Source organism: Pipistrellus hanaki (assembly GCF_964339955.1).
Source record: "Pipistrellus hanaki genome assembly, chromosome: 15".
NCBI classification, from domain to species: Eukaryota; Metazoa; Chordata; class Mammalia; order Chiroptera; family Vespertilionidae; genus Pipistrellus; species Pipistrellus hanaki.
In genome coordinates, this window is record NC_140517.1 from 23,995,151 (window position 1) to 24,015,440 (window position 20,290).

Below are 20,290 nucleotides of genomic sequence, written 5' to 3' on the forward strand. Positions count from 1 at the left end.
CGGAGCTCAAACACAGGAATCTTGGAAAAATAGCTGTGCAGGCACCTGAAGCCAGGGCCTCCGGGGGCAGGAGCGGAGGGTGTGAGGGCCACACCCAGAGAGGCTTGCCGGGGGGAGGGGGGGGGGGAGGAGGTGGGGGGAGAGAAGACTGACTGGTGGGTGTATAGGGCACACCAGCAACTTTAATCTTCGGGGAAAGCAAAAAGTTGTACATCCCAGAAACCTACTTGGTTTAGCACAAAATAGTCATCATAGTATAAACTCTAATGAACAAAATGTGCAAAGTAAATATATTGGGGGAGTGGGGAGGGGAAGGGAGAGCAGGCAGTGAATCAAGGGGTGTCAGGAACTTAGAAATGTGTTCTCCGAACTGAAAATGCATGATGCATAGAAAATTCTTCAGTAATTTTCGTTTCCCAAACAGGCAGCAATCAAGCCTTTCATTCTCTGGCTCAGCTTTCTGCTAACTGAACCACCCCAGATCTGCACCATCGCTTTATCTTCCCTGTGACCTTGGGCTGCCTAAATTGTCAGTTGGATGGATAGGAGCAATGTGGTTTAACATCCGATCCTCAGGCAATGTTGCAGGTAGTGTACCCTTTCGCTGAAGCAGCGGAATGCTACTTTGGATCAATGTGGATTCTATGGGCGTCCCCATTCCTCTGCTTTCCCCACGCTATCCTTAAGGGTATTCTTCTCTGCATAGGCAAGCCTAACAAAAATCACATCTAATAGAAGATAAGATGTAGCCTACTTCCTCTTTAGTAATATTTTCATTTAAATGCAAATGTCGGACTTCTTAACGGGCCTCTGTAATGTCCTAATAAGAGGAATACAATTAACATCGCAGCAAATTTCTGCAGAGCCACCAACACAGGCTTGAGAGTTGCTGCTGGCCTGGTGTCCAGTTGGTATGTGTCTCCGTGTCCAGGACCCCATGTGTTTCTGCATGTCTGTCTGCAAGGCCGGGAGTGCCCGTGGAAGAGTGCGTGTGGCTTCCCGGTGGGCATCGTTGGTCATTCGTGGAGATGCCCATCTTCCCTGTGCGGCGGTAAGAGGCCACGGTCACCCTCTTCACTCATCTTTGGGTCTCTCAAGCACAAACAGATACATTTGTTGAATGAAGTTATAGGAAGCTGAGATTCTGGATTGAAGAGTGACATTTTTAAAATTTAATTTTATTTCAAACAGCACTAAAACATGACAGCAATGTTTAAGATAAAGCTAAGTAAAAGATGGCGTGCCAATTGAAGAGGAAAATATTAAATGTGGATAGGGCAGAGTGCGCATGAGCAGCATGTAAATGCCCGTCACTTTTCACAGGCACTAGAGGCGAGGGGTGAGGGTCACAGCAGGGGGTGCTGGTGTCCCTAAGCCCAGGAAAAGCCACAGAAAACACACGGACAATCCACCAAGAACTCTACCACATAATAAACTGTTTGAGATCAGTCAACCGGTGATTTTATTTCATATAAAAGTTACATTGAAAGAAGAGGTTGAAAAGTCAAGTATACTTGATTTGCACATACTTGCCAAGTCTCACAGGATTCAACCACTTTGATAATTTATTGATAAACAAGATATACATATTAAAAGGCTCACACTGAAGCCCAATACACAAGTCCAACCCAGACAACAGATGTGCAAATGAATATGCAAAACAATCTCGGGGAAACTCTCTGGATCACCTGGACAGACTGATGGGTGCCTGGCCCTGGGACAGTGACACAGCCCCCATAGTGCACAGTTTCTGCAGTGACTCGGTTCACTTCCACATCCTACGCTTTGTTCACTTGGGTACCCTTGTGTCTCGAGTAGGTCCCTTTGTGGTTTTGCATCAGCAGTGGTAGAAGCCCTGATTAGGAAAGGGTACGGATCAATTAAAAACAGAAACAGAAACGGTTCACGGATGAACAGAAAGGCATGAAGACGAGGAGGGAGACACCAACTCTTCTCAGCGTGGGGGGCAGGCTCATGGAGACCCTCGGACGGTCACAGGCGCTTCCTCACGGGTCCCGCAGAACATGCACAGACCAGGCAAGTTTAAGGCGAGTCCCCAAGGAGGGGAGCTGTTTGCTTTCTGGCATGATTTTAAGCTCTGCACCAAGGGTCTTTTTTTTTTTTTTTTTTTTTTTTTTAAATCACTGGTGATGTGGGTAGAGAAACAAAAATGATTAAAAATAAATAAAAAAAAAAAGAAAGTAAAACAAGCTGTTCCATCTTGAATATTCTTTGCAAGTGAGGGACACAGAGTCCAGGGTTCATGGCCTGTGGTGCCCTCACCTTCTCAGTGATGCCAGGGGTCGACACGTGTCTCTCTCGGTGTGTACCTGCTGCGGTGCCGGCCCCTCTTCCGACACGCCCCCACTCCGCCCAGGGGAAGGCCGCCAGGGGACGCCACTCTTCTCTCACTGAGGTGCCACTCATACTCCGCTAATTTGGGCAGAACTAGTTCCAAGGTCCTCATGTGCTCAAGATTTTCAAGATAAAACGAAAACAGGAGGGCAACAGAGGACCACACAGGAATGATTGTTCTTTGGATCAAGGTATTCTCCAGTTTGCAATACATTCATTGTGAGCCCACGGGAGGAGGATCCCGGGGCAGCTCTCCCCGCTTCCCTGAAACGTCGGTTTCTAAAAAACAGTTTGTTTGCTGCTCACGGCCAATAAGTGTTACATCGCCTAAACAACACTGTCAATTTTAAAACACACATGCACGCGCGCGCGCACACACAGACACACACACACACACACGGACACAGACACGCACACAGACTTGCTGCAGGGTCAAAGACGGCCCCTCCGGGCAGTGGGAGTGTATCTGGAGCCGCCTTCGTGTGCAATGCACAGATCGTTTGCAAATTCAGTGCGAATGTCAGAGCTAATGGAGACCAAAATGTACTTGTATGTAAACGCCCCTCCTGGACCAAGGGCGTGCGCTAATGAATCGCAGGGTCAGCAGGTCTCCCTGGGACCACTTGTTGGAGAATTCTTTTCACTGGATTGACTTCCCGTCTTCGTGACTGAAAACAGCAGCTCAGTACAAAGGCTTTGATAACCCGTGTAATATCACACAGCTTCTTAGAAATGCGAAGTAGTCTTAACAAAGTCCTAACTGAGCGGGAGGAGAATGACTTTTGGCTTTTTCACGTGGCCGCCTCCCTTTCTTTGTTGTACAGGTGAAAGCACCTGCCTCATCCGGGTCCTAGTTTGGAAAATCTGCCACCTGCGACTGTAAATATGTAAGATTCTGCTTGCTGCAAGCAACTGGCTTGTGTAGGTTCCATTTGCCCTATTGGTCCCAGATGAGTTGTCGATACCCTTTCAGACACCAAATAAATAATTTCAAGTCCATTCACAAGTTCCAGCAGGAGAGGGGTCTCAGACGGAGAACTCCGGGCCTCCTTTTCTGGGCCTCGTTTGTAGTCGCCTAAATCGGAAGCCGACGAAGGGATTTATCCAGAGGAGGGAAGGCGGCCCCCCAAACACAGACTTCATCCCCTCCCATCGCAGCCGCCGCTCCCAGGTCGGCTCCTCGCTCTTCAGTCTCTCGATCTCCTGGAAGTGGAAAGAAAAGCGTGTGGGTGGCAGTGCCAGGAAACCCCGACACTGCAGGTTAGGCCACGTGCTGAAAAGGTGGGATGGCCACCAAACTGTCCCTCTGCACCAGAGACCGAGGTGCAGGTGAAGTGTGGGCTCTCCTTCCCGGCACCAGCCCCACGGCCTCCCTGAGCACAGCCAGGCCAGAGCAGCCTGGCCAGGCCAGTGTCACTCAGCCAGGCAGTGGCACCAGCGACAAGGATGGCCGAAGAGCCACAGAGGTGAGGAAGAGAACTAGTCCTCTGGGCCAGGGGCAGGCTTTAACTCATTTACTACAAATATTTATCGAGCGTCTGCTCTAGGCCTTCAGTTCAAAGGCATGAAGGCGATCCGTTCCTGCAACTCACTCGGCTGCTCCAGGGCTGGGTCTCCTGGAAACTGGGAGCCTGCCTGGCTCTGTTGACTCTCAGGTCATACTGATCCCTGAAATAGGCACTCGCATAAGAACAGGAAGAACAAATACAGCGAGCCTGTCGGTGCTTATCAAGGCGGCCCAATTAATCTCCGAGTTAATAATACACACACACCTCCTGTGGACATTAGAATTTCCCATTTACTCAAGCTCTCACCAAACCTTAAGCAAACACAGCCCCGGAGGAAGCATACCGTTTCATCATTGCATATTGAGTGGATCTGAGTGCCGAACATAACTGCAGTGAAAGTGAAAAACAGGAGACCCTCAAGGCACAGGAAGATCAACAGGATTACAGTGATTGGAGGTGAAAAATCACTGCATTCTGTGAACGAGAGAAAGTGGGTTGTGGCTGGACATCACAGCATAACAAATGCCCCAAACCGCAGGATGTGGTGAGGTGAGCTCCCAGGACCCTCACAGTGGCGGCCCTGGGCCAGCCTCTGGGGAGAATGTGCCATTCTCTAAGTAGGCACCCTCACTGTTCACCGAGGGGCAGAGGAGGTCGGTCTCCTGAGCGAAAATTCACACCACCGTTTCCGGTCAGCACTTTCCAAAGATTCCATAATGACTGAGGTTTCTATTAAGACTGTATCTGTGTATTAAAGTGCAACAAGAGCCAGAGAAGAAGAGAGGCAGGTGTACCTCCACATGGCCGCTCCTCCCCCGCCCCTGGGCGGGACAGCTGTACCTGCCTGGGCACCCAGGGCTGGACAGGCCATGCCCACCTTCACCACGCTCACTTAGTCATGAGGAGCGCGCTGAATGCCCCACTGGCTAACCAGGTTTGGTGGAAGCCATACTAACTTCCCTCTAGTCTTCATATCTGCAAAGTACAAATGGGACTATCTAACAGACATTATCAATGGACTAAGGAAGAATAGTAATATGGAGAACTTCATTATGCTAGGAAAAAGGCAGTGTTAATACTTACCCAAACTCTTTTCTTAAAAACAACAACAGAAAAAAAAAACCACCAACTCCTAAAATAAGAGCTAGGATTTCTTAAAAACTGGAAAATCCATTTTCCTTTAAAGCCTCATCACCCAGCAGCGTGACTGCAGGAAAGACGAACACGGCCTTACCTGTCCACTGCCCCCGGACGCAGGAAATGAACTGGAGCCCACAGAGAATCAGAGCGTGCACTGAAGACAGAGCTATGTACATCTGCAACGATGGAAAACTGGTCACGAGATAAGCAATCACCTATTTCTAGGAGCAAAGGCTGCTTAATCTGATGTGGTCGCCTCCATTGCATTTGTCGACAAAATGAATGAGGGAAGGAATCAATCGCAGTAGTTGACATCTCCTACCCGATAACATGCTGGACCAAGTTACATAACTTTATAGGAAAGCATACAGTAGGGAATCATGTTTTTTGTGTGTTTTTTAAAAAATATATATTTTATTGATTTTTTAGAGAGGAAGGGAGACAGAGCTAGAAACGTCGATGAGAGAGAAACATCGACCAGCTGCCTCTTGCACACCCCCTACCGGGGATGTGCCCGCAACCAAAGTACATGCGCCTGAACGGAATCGAACCTAGGACCTTTCAGTCCGCAGACCGACGCACTACCACTGAGCCAAACCGGCTTCGGTGGGAATCATGTTTTAACTTCAGCAAGATCCTATTAAGAACTGTGTATCTGAGAAATTAAATGACAGTAAAACCTGAAGCACCATCAGCAGCATGTATTTATCTGTCAGATCACTTCCTTTCAATCACAGCACAGAATTATAATGTGAATCCAGAGGAAAGGTCAGAGGGAAACTGGTCTGAGGTTAGAATAAATTCACCAGCTCCAGGCAAGATTCTAGTTTAAGAATTTAAAACTCAATGTAAGTTACCACATAAACACTTCTACTCACGGTAAAGAGCACAAAAAATCTCTGATTCTTTTCTCCTACACAATTGTTCACCCACGGGCAGTGATGGTCCATTTTCCGGATACATCTTTTGCAAATACTGAAAAGGAGAGGTTGGGTTATTAGTATTCCATACTCTGAGGGAACACAACCCCAAGCCATGCATCCAATACACAAAATTGTAATGCTGGTCAGAGGTTACTGTGGGGGAATGCCTGTCCTAGGAGGGGCCAGGGTACCTGCAGTGGGGGGTGCACTCGGGCTGCCCCAGGGAGGGCGGGGTACCTGCAGTGGTGGGCGCGCTCGGGCTTGATACAGCAGCACTTGGGGCACTTGTAGATCACTTCTCCAGGCTTTAGCTGCAAACTCTCCATGTATTCTTTAGTAGCGTTTCCTCTGGGTACTGCTCCCTACAGGTTAATAAGAATGTTTAGTTAAGGAGAAGGAAAGGCTAAAAACAAGTCAATAAATGTAGGAATTAGTCTTAGGTTTATATATCACACAATAATTAGTTACCACTTAAAGCATATTAGCATCAAAAATAACTATTTCTCAGGCAGGCCCAGTTGTTTTATTTTGCATGGAAAAATATGCATTAAAATGAACTATCCCTTATAAACTGCTAAGTCACATGAGTTGTGTATTTTTTTAAATTTAAATTCTTTATTGTTTAAAGTATTACATGAGTCTCATTTTTCCCTCCTTGACCTCTCCCCGGCTGCTCCCACCTCCCAGTACATGCCCTCACCCCCCTACTGTCTGTGTCCACTGGTTATGCTCATATTCATGCATACAAGTCCTTTGGTTGATCTCATATCCCCCCTTCCCTCCCCGCCTTCCCTCATAGGTTGGACAGTCTGTTCGATGCTTCTGTGTCTCTGGTTCTATTTTGTTCATCAGTTATGTTGTTCATTATATTCCACAAGTGAGTGAGATCATGTGATATTTAGTCACAGGAGTTTTTCCTAGTTAGTGCAAGTTCCACAGAGCAAGGTTTGTGAATTTGTGAAGCCTCTCAACTCAAGGGCAGCGGATGGTCACCATTTCCCGATCACCCCATTCTAATGAGGGTTGGGAGAGGGTGGGGGGAGTGGGAGGGGGAGGGGGGTTGGCCTGATAATGCTACCCACAATTTCCTATCAGCTGCCATAGGCAACACTGAGCAAAACAATCTCACAAAGGGCTTATCTTGTTTTTAACTGTAATGCATCTGTGTCTGCCAACCTAATCCACACTCACACTCAAACCTGGAAATGGAGTCCTGAGTAACCGACCCAGCTCAGCGTCTCTGGCCAGGGGTCAGGAGCTGTAACAGTCAGTGTACATGCCCCACAAGCTAGGGGAGCTGGGGAAAAAGGAGCGATGGGAAGAGGAGTTAGGGAAAAGTGAACGAATGGCAGGAGGCAGAGTGCTCGTGGCAGGAGTTGTCTTCACAGAACCAGGCAGGCTGCAGGCCGGACATGGGCAGTGGCCCCGAGAGGTTGCAATAGGGAGACAGCTTTGTTAGAACCCAGCTCTGTGTGGGGCCTCGTTTTCGGATGTGGATTTACTCCAGCTCTCCCAGGCACTGGAGAGTTAATAAAGAACACATTTGGCAGGATGCCTGGAGCACTGGTTCCTCCAAGGGTGCCCTTTATCAGCAGTCGGCAAGTGTCTCCTGAGAAGGCTGATGGTTCATAAAAAAGGCTGGGCCCTGGCTGTATTGCCTTGATCTTTAACACATACACACACACACACACACACACACACACACACATACACAGACATACACACACACACACACACACACACATATACATGTATATACACACACACACACTAGAGGCCTGATGCATGAAATTCGTGCACGGGTGCAGTCCCTAGGCCTGGCTGGTGATAGAAGCATGAGCATCTGGCATGGAAGGGCAGGTCCCAGCTGACCTCTGGGTCCTGAGCAGCACCTGGGCTCCTAAGTCCCTGGGTGCCCCCATCCGCCTGAGTCATGGCACCAAAGTCCCCTCGTGGAGATGCGGTGAGCCACAGGTTGGGGCGCAGTGTGGGCCTCTGGGCCACCCAGAGACGCCGCATGGAAACTGGGCAGCAGTGTGCTCTCTCCCAGCCAGCCTTGCAGACCGGCTCCTGCGCAAACCCACCTGGCCCCTGTGGTCCTGGCAGCTGCAGCCCGGCTCACCCAGAAGAGGCCACGGGACAGGGTGGGCTCCTCATGGGCACCCAGCACCTGAGCGTGGGGGGCTTCCATGACACCTGAGTCCTGGCATCCCGGGGGAGGGTAGCAGGGGGAGTGAGAGCGAGCGCAGTGGACACCCCACATTCTCACTGCACCTCCACTCCTCCCCCCCCCCCGCCCCCCGTCCCCAGGTAGCTGGCAAGAGGTTGCAGCCCCCAACCTGGGCGCTGTGAGAGGTTGGTCACTGCCATCCACCCCCAGTTCCCTGTCCCAACCTGAGGCCTGGCCCCATCAGGTGATCAGGGCTGGCTGGCTGCTGGTCACTGTCTGCAGGACAATCAGTTGAGGCCGGGACTCCACCCAGCTCCCTCCCTCAGATCCTGGGAGCTGGGTGCTGGCCCCATCTCCTTTGACTGCAGCTGGTTGCCCTCTGCGGGGCTATTGATCGAGGCCAGGCCCCCTGCCGCTGCTGCTGCTGCTGCTGGGCACTGTCTGCAGGGCAATTGGGCCCCTGCTCACACCACCTTGACCTGGCACCGCCCGCTCACCTGCTCCACCATCCCGCCACAGTCTCACGCTTGTTGGGGCCCATTGTGGCCAACAGTGCCGCCACGGCCGCCAGCTGCCAGCACCATGTTACTGACAGTGCCATGTTCTGTGCCGCCCCCTGATGGTTAGCGCACGTCATAGCTAGCAGTTGAACTCCCAGTGGAGGGGACGGTTTGCATATTAGGCTTTTATTATATAGGACTAGAGGCTCAGTGCACAACATTCATGCACTGGGGCAGGGAAGGGAGGGTCCCTCAGCCCTGCATGTTCCCTCTTGCAGTCTGGGACCCCTCAGGGGATGTCCACCGGCCAGCTTAAGCCCGATCCCTAAGCCAGCAGTCAGACATCCCTCTCGCAGTCCAGGACTCTTGCAGTCCAGGACCCCTGAAGACCATTAGTTCCAAGGCACTAGCGAGCCCAGCATCACCAGCAGGAAGTAAGGCCTCCAGGAGGTGCTCTGGGGAAGAGGGACAGGAGGGACTGTGGGTAAAATGTGCCCCCCCAGCCCTCTACTATAGTTGACTTCCCTCCTAGCACAGAGGGAAGTCAGTTTCATTGTCTTAATATGGGGAAGCTGTTTTGGCCAAGGTCCTGGCATTTCCTAACACTCAATGTGTCTCCATAGGAAGATTTAAAAAAATTAAGGGTTTAAACTCTTATTTTTGAAAATTAAAATCAGAATGCTGGGTGCAACATTTTACTTAATTTACATACCCCAATTTGGAGTCTTTTAAGTTTCCTTCACCAATCCCACAGTCTTATTGCTGTTATGATTTTATAAAACACCATGGCATATACCCGCTCCTGGTGACAGTTCAGCGTCACACATTTCCATCAGAGGAAATGGACCAGATTTAAAACTCCAGCCACCTTAATTTTTATGAGACACACATGTACTTTTCCATAGGAAAAACGTATGTGATAAATACCCTTCTGAAAAGCAGATTATGACTCCCCCCTCCTTTTTTTTTTTTTTTTTTTAAAGGAAATTACTTATGATTTCTTAGCGAAGAAAGCTTATATCTCTTGAGGGTTAGGCAAACAGTCGCTGTGAGAAACTGGTGACTGGAGCCTCCCCCGTGGTGTGTTGGCATTTGCTGGCTCCAGACATTCCGTTTGGCTGCTCAGAACCCTGGGCAGCCAATGGAGCGCCTCAAGGCCCGGTCTCCTCAGGACTTGGAGATGATTTCCCTGAGGCCCTGCAGTGATGGCCTACACGTCAAAGCTGAGTCTTTCAAGGTGAACTTTCGCAGATCAGACACCCAGTAGAGGAGCTGGCCTGTGCTCGGCTTGCACCGCCAGCAGATGCAGCGTTCACAGTCCTCTCCAGTGTCTCATCTTGTGGTGGGCTGTTCAACCAAAGTGTAATATGCTAATGATATGCTAAGGCTACGCAACTGGTCGCTATGATGTGCACTGACCACCAGGGGTAGACAGTGGATTAGTCGACCAGTCACTATGATGTGCACTGACCACTAGGGGGCAGATGCTCTGAATGGTAGGTTAGCTTGTTGCTGGGGTCCAGCTGATTGGGATTGAGTGAGATGAGTCGGACACAACCTAGAACCCTTCCACCATCCCTCCCTGGCTGACCAACCTCCTGCCTCCCTCCCCGACCCAACCATGCACTGGTGAGGTCCCTCAGCCTGGCCTGCACCCTCTCACAATCCGGGGCCCTTGGGGGATGTCAGAAAGCCAATTTTGGCCCAATCTCTAAGGCCAGGCAGAGGGACCCCACTGGTGCACAAATTCGTGCACCAGGCCTCTAGTAAATATATCCTCGGGTGAGGATTAAAAAAAAAAAAAAAAAAATCCCAAGAGAGAAGGAACCACTGAGATCGAGAGATATAAGAGATAGGTCAACTAATTGCAAAATACAGACCTTATTTGGATCCTTATTCAAACAAGAAGAATGTAAAAGAACTGAGATCACTGAGGAAATGCGAGCTCTAACTGGAGAGGTAGGGAGAAATTAATCAGTAACTTCATATGAGCTAAGGCCATTGAGGCTATGCTTTTACAAAGAAGAGCCCGTACTTTTTAAAGATACACACAAATATTTACAAACAGTTTATAGTGTCTGAGATTTACTTCCAAGTACTCTGGGGAGGGGAAGAGAGGGAGTTAGGTGAGGGTATGGCTGACACAAGACTGACCATGGGGTTCATGACACTATTTTTTCTCTACTTCTGTGTAAGTGTGACACTATCTATAATAATAAAAGCGTAATATGCTAATTAGACTGGACATCCTTTCAGGCTACCTTCTGGATGAAGCCAGGGCTGCAAGGGAAGCCCGGGTCCCGGGTGCCAGAGGGAAGCCAGTGCTTCAGCCGGGGGAAGGAGGGCCGACTCCTGCGGGAATTTTTCTACCTCGGGCCTCTAGTCTGTAAATAAGAATTTAACATGAAGCAGGGGCTTTGGAGTCAGACAACTCTTGTTCGAATCCCAGCTCTGTGTGGGGTCTCATTTACTCCCCCTCTCCCAGGGGCTGGAGGGTTAATGAAAGAACACCTTTGGCAGCACCTGACGTAGGACCAACGCTCCTCCAAGGGTGTGTGGTATATGAATCAAATTCCAATGGAAAAACTGATTGATGTCCATGATTTCAACTCCTCCTCTAGTGTAGTCTGCCTCCTCATGCTTCCATTCAACACCAGTGACACACACCCACCAGGGACAGAGAAGACGTCCCGCACACACCTTCTCCCCCAGCTCTTGGGACTTCCGATAAGAGTTCTAGGGCCTTTTCCCAGAGGAGGAGAGGGGTAGGGCCGGGCGCTGCACAGCCAGGAGTGAGAGACAACTATACTGAACAGGGGAAACACACTCTGACAAGGAGTTTCTGCCTGTCGGCCCTCCTTCCCCCAAGGCCCCACCCTGCACACTAACAACAAGGGACCTGTGTGTGGAGGTGGTCCCATCACCAAAATGCTACAAAGGATGGACTCATCCAGCTTTCAATATCCAGGAAGATGGTCCACATTAACAGGGCTTTCCCTGCAATGAATACAGAGTAGAAATCACTGATCTGGGCCCTGGCCCTGTAACTGCCCCTCTGTGGCCTGGGTACTATTGTGTGGTGTTGGTGCTGCAGTGAGGACAGGGGGTGGATGCACAGAGGCCAGGAGCAGGTGTGTTCCCAGCGGGAGGCTTTGTGTGTAAAGGGGAGGAGAAGAGGGTCCTTTAAACCAGCTGTCACCACCCTTTCAGACCTCATGGACCACCGGTTGGTGACCAAGGCTTTAAACATCTCTGAGGGACATCAGATTTGGTGATGGCGAAAGACCCCACAATCAGGTGAAGCTATAAAACCATGGACAGACTTAGCTTCCAAGTTGTCACCTAAGTGCTGCTCCCAATTGCCCACTGGCTGGGCCTATGACACTGTCTGAGGCCCAAGATCTCCACTGTGCAAACAGGCAACAGAGTGAATAATCTAGAGTAACATCCTGTGACACGAACTGAGACACAGCCAAAGTCAACATGTCAACCACATTCCGTGGACTGATCAATATTGGTTTATTTTCAGGCAAAGGCCTAGTCTTATGTATAAAAAAGTTTTATAACAAAATATTAACTTCTTGGTACCTTTTAAGAGAAAGCTTACCAACAGACAAGAGCCCAGTAGACTTGAATGTACAAATCAAGAGGCCCTGTACCCATGGCTTAAAACCACTCTTGTAATGCTGTGGTGGAAAGAACCTCTTCAAACTAAACTCCACACCGACCACGAAACCTAGCCGTGACACCTGCAGCAGTTCCGCTGGTGGGAGAACTCCCCTGGGCTGCCTCCCATGAGGAGCCTCCTCTGGACTCCGGGGTAAGCCTGGGAGCCAGTCTGGAGGTGACTCCTGGCTGAACTTTGAGGATCATTACCACTTTGCCTAACTAGAGAACGCCTCAAAATCTCAGGTTAGCAGCCTTGTGCCCAGCATGGAGGTTCTGAGTCCAGGGCCTTCAAGACATCAGGAAGCAGGGCAGTTCACTGTGTGAGAGCTGGCCCATCCTTAGTGCCAGGGAAACTGCTCCAAAGACAAGCCCAAAGTGCCGCCCTGGTTCTCACACACCAGTGCCAGCTCTCTCACTGCACTGAACCTGATCTCTGTTTAGCAACCGCTTCCTCCAAGGTCACATTCACACCCAATATAACTGGTAATAAATGAGTTCTCCATCTCTGCTTTGCAGCACAGCTGAATCTTGACCTTTTACCAGCTAGAATGAAACGTTTACTTCTCATTTTAGTTGAGACTTAAAAACAAGAGAATTACAAAGCTAGCAAGAACTTAGAGGTAATAGGTATCCTTTAGCCCAAAGAAGTTAAATTAGTTAAATTAGTCAAAGGCAATTGAAAAGGTTAGCACAGTAGTAAAATCTAGATCCCGGATCTCTCAGCTTTCAGTCCATTCCTTAGAGAAATTAAATATTTAAACTAGGAAGGATTTTAGAAATTACTTGGTACAATCTCTTCATTTGAATAAACAGCCAGCAAGAATATTTTTCATTGACATTCCATGATATCACTTCTGTTTAAGCAATACTTATTCTCCAGTGAAAAATGCTACAAGCCTATTTCTAGGAATTAGTAAAAACCTGAGGTTACAGGAGCAAGAGGCCGTCTGCTGCACGGCCCATGTGGCGACAGACCAGACACATGAGGAAAACCCGGCTCAACGGCGAGTACTCACAGGGTCGGTGAGCATGGTTCTCAGGTGAGATGACAGGGCAAGCACCGCTAAGCAGTTAAAAATGACTCCGTTGACCACGGAGTACCAGAAGTCTTTGGAAGGCAGCAGCATGACAAATGTCACCACAAAGTCTGCATAGACAACCAGAAGCCATGTCATGACAGCGCAGATCATGCCACAGCCGTCATGGATGAACCACACCCTGTCTGCCGAGTCAGCCTCAGATGAAGAGGAGGATGAAGAGTCGTAATTGTCATTTTCGATCAGGAGAGGATGGTGTTCGACATCTCGGAGCCGGTGTCCTGATGACGGCATGATTTCCCCGATGCACCCTAGAGGGGGATTGGACACAGAGCTGATGAGGCTCCTGGGGAGCATACAGGGGGCCAGCCACTGCCACAGATGGACAAAGATAATGAAAAGAACAAACTCAATGCAGAATCACAGCACCCAAGTTCCAAAGCCCCAGTGGACACGAGACTTGTACCATGGCTGCCATCCACTGTCCACACCATAGTGCTTACCTGTGTTTTCTCAATGTGGTTCTCAGTTTATTTTCATTCCTCCCTCGTTTTAACTCTGTTAACACGTGATCATGTTTTGTAGGCAGGCTCCCATCTTAATCATCTTCAATTCTATACAGTTTCTAGAATGCCCTTCCTCTCTATTTTAATCTTTTAAAGTTTCCTTCACTTATTAATCCATTCTTTTGATACCTTTCCTATATTTCCTACAGTTCCTGATATCTGAGAACATACAGGGTCCAACAAAAGGAAAGAGGAGCTTGCATTTTTCCTAGCAACTTGTTTAAACAGATGACCTTCTCTTATCGGTGTTTGGTATAAAAGTAGTGATACTTGTGATAAAGACAAGGGGAAAAAAGAGTCAAAGTTCATTTGGCTTTAGCGTTCATTCAAGGGACAGAAAATCACTGATAGCCTTTTAGCAAACGACCCAAGTGCTTTCTCAGCACAGGCGCACTGCTCATCTTTCAGACAAGCACAGAGCGAGGGTCCCTCCCCTCTGTGAAGGAGCAGGAGTAGTGAGAATGGGTGCTTTTGGAGTCAAGTCTGCTACAAGTGATTACCAGCAGTCTTCGAATCTGGGCATTTCAATATACTAGTACACACACACACACACACACACACACAGACCCTATCCTATATACAATAGTAAAACCCTAACATGCAAATCAACAAAACAGTAGAACGACCGGTAGCTATGATGAGCACTGACCACCAGGAGACATATCCTCAATGCAGGTAGTGGTCAGTGGGCTCCCACAGGGGGAGCACCACTCATCCAGAGGCCAGACTCACTGCTGTGAGTGCAGTGGTGATGGTGGTGGGAGCCTTTGCCGCCTTCACTGCAGGCAGGTGGTAAGGAGAAAGGGGTCTCGGACTGCAAGAGGGATGTCCGGCAGGCAGACATCCTCCGAGAGGTCCAGGACTGTGACAGGGCGCAGGCCAGGCTGAGGGACCCCCTCCAGTGCACGAAATTTCGCACACCGGGCCTCTAGTGTATATATATTTACTTTAGAGAGGAAGGGGGAGAGAGAGAGATAGACCAATAATGAGAGAGAATCATTGATTGGCTGCCTCGTGCATGCCCTCTACTGGGGATCAAGCCTGCAACCTGGGCATGTGCCCTGACTGGGAATTGAACTGTGACCTCTTGGTTCCTAGTAAGATGCTCAACTACTAAGCAACACTTTTTTGTTTGTTTGTTTTTTCCTTAAATGCAACTGAAGCATAGTAATTATGAAAACATTTAATGAATGAACTTGTAGATGAGAGTTCATTCTGAAAATATTTTGAAAGTTCCCCCTTTATATAAAAAGATGGACTGGTATAAGAGAGAAATAAAAAGAGGTGCAAACTGGTTCTGCCTACCCCACTCTAACGTCTGACTCTACAAGAGGGCTGACACTATCCGGAAGCTTCTCTACCAGCCTAGAACCTCAGGGCACGCTCGTCAGTTGCACCTGCAGTGCATGGACCCCTTCCACCACAAGAGCTGCTGTCTTCCCTCCCTGTCGGCCTGGATGGAGGGTCTGGTCCTCTCTTCCTGTGCTCCCTTTGGTGCCTGTGTACTGTTGGTAAGTGCATGTTTGTTTACAGGCAGATCAACAACAAGAAACTGGTGCCTCTCAGATGCGATTATTTCCTAGTGACTTCCATAAGTTTCTTACTGAATCATAACTGTACATCAAGACCGTAAGCTGAAAAATTCCTCCAACAGAACCCCTCTGCTTTACGGTGAGTCCTCCAGTAGAATGCTTTCTATGAGAACAGATGCTTGTTTGCTGGGCAGTAAGATAACAAGCTGCACAGCCACACAGACTAGCCTTTTGTCAGCACCATTTTTGTGCAGTGTGAGCTCCACCCAGAAATCAGGACCTTGAATGGCTTCTAAAAGCACACATGCTGACCAGCTGAGCCAATCCAGCCTAACCTTCTGGTGGAGGCACTGGTGCGAACAGCCAGAGTGCAGGACGCAGCCAGTGGTGCTACACCTTGGCTGGAGGTGCAGATGGCAGGAAGAGTAGCCACAAGGACACCTGCCATTGGCATGACAGGACATTCCTGGAAGTGCATAACAGAATGCTGGTGCATAATGCTACATGCTTTAGAGCCGAAGTTGTGAAATCCACTAGAAGACAAAGGGAAAAATAATCTGATAGCCAGAAGTGACTTACTTTTCAAGAATGTATGCAATGGACACAGCAAGGTTAAACTGGATGTGTTCAGTTATCTCTCAACTGCATGAGCTTTCTGCTGAGTCACTGTATCCACTTCACTAATGCAGCAGGAAGGGAAGGGAGGAAATGAAGAACCAATTCCTTTACATTGAACTAATATAAAAATACGGGGAGCATGAGAGCAATGGTACAGTGATTCTCGATGCAAAACTAAAATATACACACTTATTACAATAAGGCTGCAATCTTATTCTACCCTAAACACCAAAATCGCTATTGATTTAATACTCCTGAAAACCATTTTTGGAAGAAACTTGAAAACTCTATGCATTGACTGATGGTCAAGAAGATGTCACATCATCATTTTCCAACTTAATGGGATTTTTATCTATTCTCCTGAAGCTAAACTGCTGGTCTATAATAATAAAAGCATAATATGTTAATTAGACCGGACAGCCAAACGACCTTCCAGACATCATTCGGATAAAGCTGTGGTGGCGGCGGGAGGGCAGAGGCAGTTAGGGGCAATCAGGCAGGCAGGCAGGTGAGCAGTTAGGAGCCAGTGGTCCCAGATTGTGCAAAGGATGTCCCAGATTGTGAAAGAGTGCAGAGAGGGTGCACTCCCAGCCCTCCCCCTCACTCCGTGCACAAATTTCGTGCACTGGGCCTCTAGTGCTAAATAAAGCCTGGTTTCACAGAACACAAAAACTACACTGAGGACCTCCATTATTTAAGGGGACAACTGTACCAGCAAAAACATTCCATTCCATTTCATTTACACTGAGCATTCACCTCACCTTGTGAAACTTGCTAATAACAGTGGCTTTCTGGACGCCCTGCCCCACCCCATGATACACTCTCCTTCTGGGACAGGTGGTAAGCAAATCAAGGACAACAGGTGGAGAGAAATATTTCCTTATCACCATTAACCTTTTGTGTGGCCTGTATGGATGCAGTCACATGTGTCAGCTGTCAAAAAGGCAATAGTGATTAGACACCTGAATAAAGAACCACATGCTTACCTCACAAATTACTTTGAAACATTACTTGAACATTTTGCGCCTTTTCTTCAGGATCTGAAGGTACATACTGTCCTATGTGATAGGATCTGAAAGAAAAAAAATTGATTGGAAAAGTCTTATTTTATGACAGAAGAGCATACAATATTTCCTAGGGTACGATTAATTTTTGGAGCATATATAACCAACATAACATTTTACACATAAAGTGCTATTATTGAGAACAATCCTTAACTATGAATCTCACTGCTCTAAATTTTCACTACTAGTAAACTGATTCCCAATTCTGAAAATTACACATTTTAAGTCTGTCATTTTCCCTCTTGCTATTTTAGCCACAGTGTTGCATACAAATATTTTAAGCTGAGACCAAATCTGTGGAGCTTGCATCCCGACAGTCAGCATTTGTTTTATCAGCCACAGCAAAGAGTTTTCAGAAAAGAGGGGCAGAATGAGACAGGGGGTAAGAAGTGCCGGATGGAAGGAGGAAGTCACGTGAAGGACCATGGTGCACGTGGTGAGGACCACCCTCTGAATAAAGAAGCTCCCGGTTCATATCTCCCAGTTGGCTCACTGGCAGGTGAGCAAGTAGACAGTTTCTCTAGAAGCCCTCGTGTAGCCCAAGAGAAAAGGCCTGGCGATACCAAGATGCAGGGGTCAGACACCAACAGAGGCCAGATTCACTGCCAGATTTCCCTGAGACAAAGGCGCCAGAGGACATCCTGCCAGGGCTCAGCCCAGCTCATTCCTGAATATGAACAAACAGCCAACGGGCAGGCAGGCGTTTTGTTAATCAGCTTAACAATAACCCACAACCTTCGGACCAACTTAGGCAGACGTTTTGAAGAAAACCCAAAACAGGTCTCAATAAAGACTGCGCCCCAAAAAGAAACAGGGGGAGAAAAAGAATTCAGAGCAGGCATGACATACAGTGAAGAAAACTTAAGAAGAATTAAGAAACTGTATCTGTGAAACAAAAAGAGGAACATTATGAGGACTTCCTAGTTATCGAATAATAAAAATATGACGATAGAATTTTGAAATCTTAAAAGTAGGACTGGACAGAGAAAGGGGAAATCTCCCAGAAAGGAGAACTAAAGGACGAAGAGAAGGACCTTGAAGGAAAAGTAAGACTAGAGGACCAGTCCGGGGGACCGTCTTCCAAACAGCAGGCGGTCGGCAGGCAGCCTCCAACCCGTCCTGCAGCACAGCTCAGGGGCTTCCGTTCTGCTGCCTGGCCATGGCCTTACGGCCTGTCCATTCTGTTTTTATCTAATATTGTATTTTTCTGCTTAAACAAACCGTCATCTGGTGTCTTTTCTTTTTTAAATTAAGTTTAGTAAGGTAACACGGGTTAATAATTATATAGGTTTCAGAGGTACAGTTCTAGAATACATCATCTGTGTATTACACTGTGTGTGCACCACCCAAAGTCTAGTCCTCTTCAGTCACCACATATTTGACTCCCTATACCCTCTTCATCTTTCCCCACCCCCTTTCCCATCTGGTAACCGCCATACTATTGTCTGTGAATTTGTTTGTTCCTTTAGTTCTTTTTATTTTATATCCCACATATAGGTGAAATCATATTGCTGTTTGCATGGTATTCTCACAATCCATCCAGGCTGTCACAAATGGCAGGATCTCATCTTTCTATAGCTGAGTAGTATTTCTCTGTGAATATGTATCACATCTTCTTTAGCCAATCATCTGTCGAAGGACTCTTGGCTTGTTTCTACGTCTTGGCCACTGTGAATACTATCACTATTAATGTATTTTTACAAATAAGTGTTTTCAGGTAGATACCCAGAAGGACTGCCAGGTCATATGGTAGTTCTGCTCTTAATTTTCTGAGAAACCGCCACACTGTTTTCCATGGCTGTATTCCCACCAGCAGTGTGCAAGGGTTCCCTCTTCACATCCTCTCCAACACCTGTTATTACTTGTCCTATTGATGATAGCCATTCTAACAGGTGTGAGGTGGTATCTTGTGGTTTTGATTTGCATTTCCCTTATAGCTAGTGTAGTTTTCATAAATCTTTTGGCCACCTTCTGGTCCTCTGCCCATTTTTTAATGGGAAACAATCTAATTAAAATATGGTGGTGTTTTCTGAAACCAAGACGCCTGACTTGGACACTGGGACACTGGTGTGGCAGAGGGTGAAGAGATGGGGATCTGGGAGGGATTAAGAGGCCTGCAGGGCCCTGGCTGGTGTGTTAAGGTGGTTAGAGCAGTGGTCGCCAACTGATGGTCCGTGGACCACTGGTGGTCTGTGAGGTCCAAAAGGTTGGTGACCCACACACCAAAGGGTCATCCCTGGCCCCAGTTGGGGCAATGCAGGAGGTAACCAATCGATGTCTCTTTCACACCTCTCTCTCTCTCTCTCTCTCTCTCTCTCTCTCTCTCTCTCTCTCTCTCTCTCTCTCTCTCTCTCCCTCTTTCCCTCCCTCCCTCCTTCCACTATCTCTAAAATTCAATGGGAAAAATATCCTCAGATGAGGATTAAAAATTAAAAATTTAAAAAGAAAAAAGAAGAGTAATGGAGGGTATGTTTCCTTAGTCCCTGCCACGAAACAGATCTGGTGTTCCAGTACCCAGAACTGCTCAGTGCTTCCTCTCAGGTTTGCCAAACCCCAACCTGGGCCAGGCTCTGCAGTCAGCCTCCCTGCCCACCCCACCCACTGCAATCTCCTCAGGACTTGGTTCACCTTCTGCACCTACCTGTACACCCTCCTGCCCTGCCCTCAACACCGCCCTAACCTATTTCTGGCTCCAAGTCCCTTCTGAACTTGTAAATGACAAATGTGGCCATAAATGCCAAGCTGCTTAATCTAATGGTGACTTTTAAAATATGGTGTTTGTATATAGTACTTTTATTAAATTACCTAAGCAACAGCCAACAACTTTAAGGGTATTCAGGAGTCAAGACCCCGCTTAGATTTACTTTTAACTGTTATCTTTGGTTAAATTTCTTAATCTCTTCCCCTCACTATTTTCCTTGGCTATAAACAAGATGTATATTTCTCATAAACAAACTAAAAACAACTAAAGTAAACAAAATATATTAGTTTCCTTTGGTGATCAGTTGCTACAAAAAAAAAATAATTAAGTTACAAATCACTTCACTAAGGCAATGGAAAGAAAACCTACCCCACAGCTTGGTATTCATGTTTATATTAATATGCTGTTTGAATTATCATTGTTTTACTATGCATACTCTCACTGATGACCTATATAAAACACAGAAATAAGCAAGTTTCTGCTTCAGACACATAAACAGCATAAGAA

General features: G+C 47.7%; 1 protein-coding gene across 4 annotated transcripts in view; it reads right to left on the reverse strand.

The window, feature by feature from the left end:
- Positions 1–1,426: 1,426 nt before the first annotated feature.
- Positions 1,427–20,290, reverse strand: part of ZDHHC7 (zDHHC palmitoyltransferase 7) — a 31,675-nt gene continuing 12,811 nt past the window's right edge. For all 4 annotated transcript variants that reach the window (XM_084905603.1, XM_084905606.1, XM_084905605.1 and 1 more), the window contains 7 exons: positions 17,005–17,090; positions 13,282–13,613; positions 6,164–6,288; positions 5,882–5,978; positions 5,098–5,179; positions 4,207–4,337; positions 1,427–3,558 (listed from right to left, as the gene is read on the reverse strand). In XM_084905603.1, the coding sequence (XP_084761729.1) occupies positions 3,382–3,558; positions 4,207–4,337; positions 5,098–5,179; positions 5,882–5,978; positions 6,164–6,288; positions 13,282–13,596 (927 nt within the window). In that variant the 5' untranslated portion in view covers positions 13,597–13,613; positions 17,005–17,090 and the 3' untranslated portion in view covers positions 1,427–3,381. The remainder of the gene's footprint in view (positions 3,559–4,206; positions 4,338–5,097; positions 5,180–5,881; positions 5,979–6,163; positions 6,289–13,281; positions 13,614–17,004; positions 17,091–20,290) is intronic.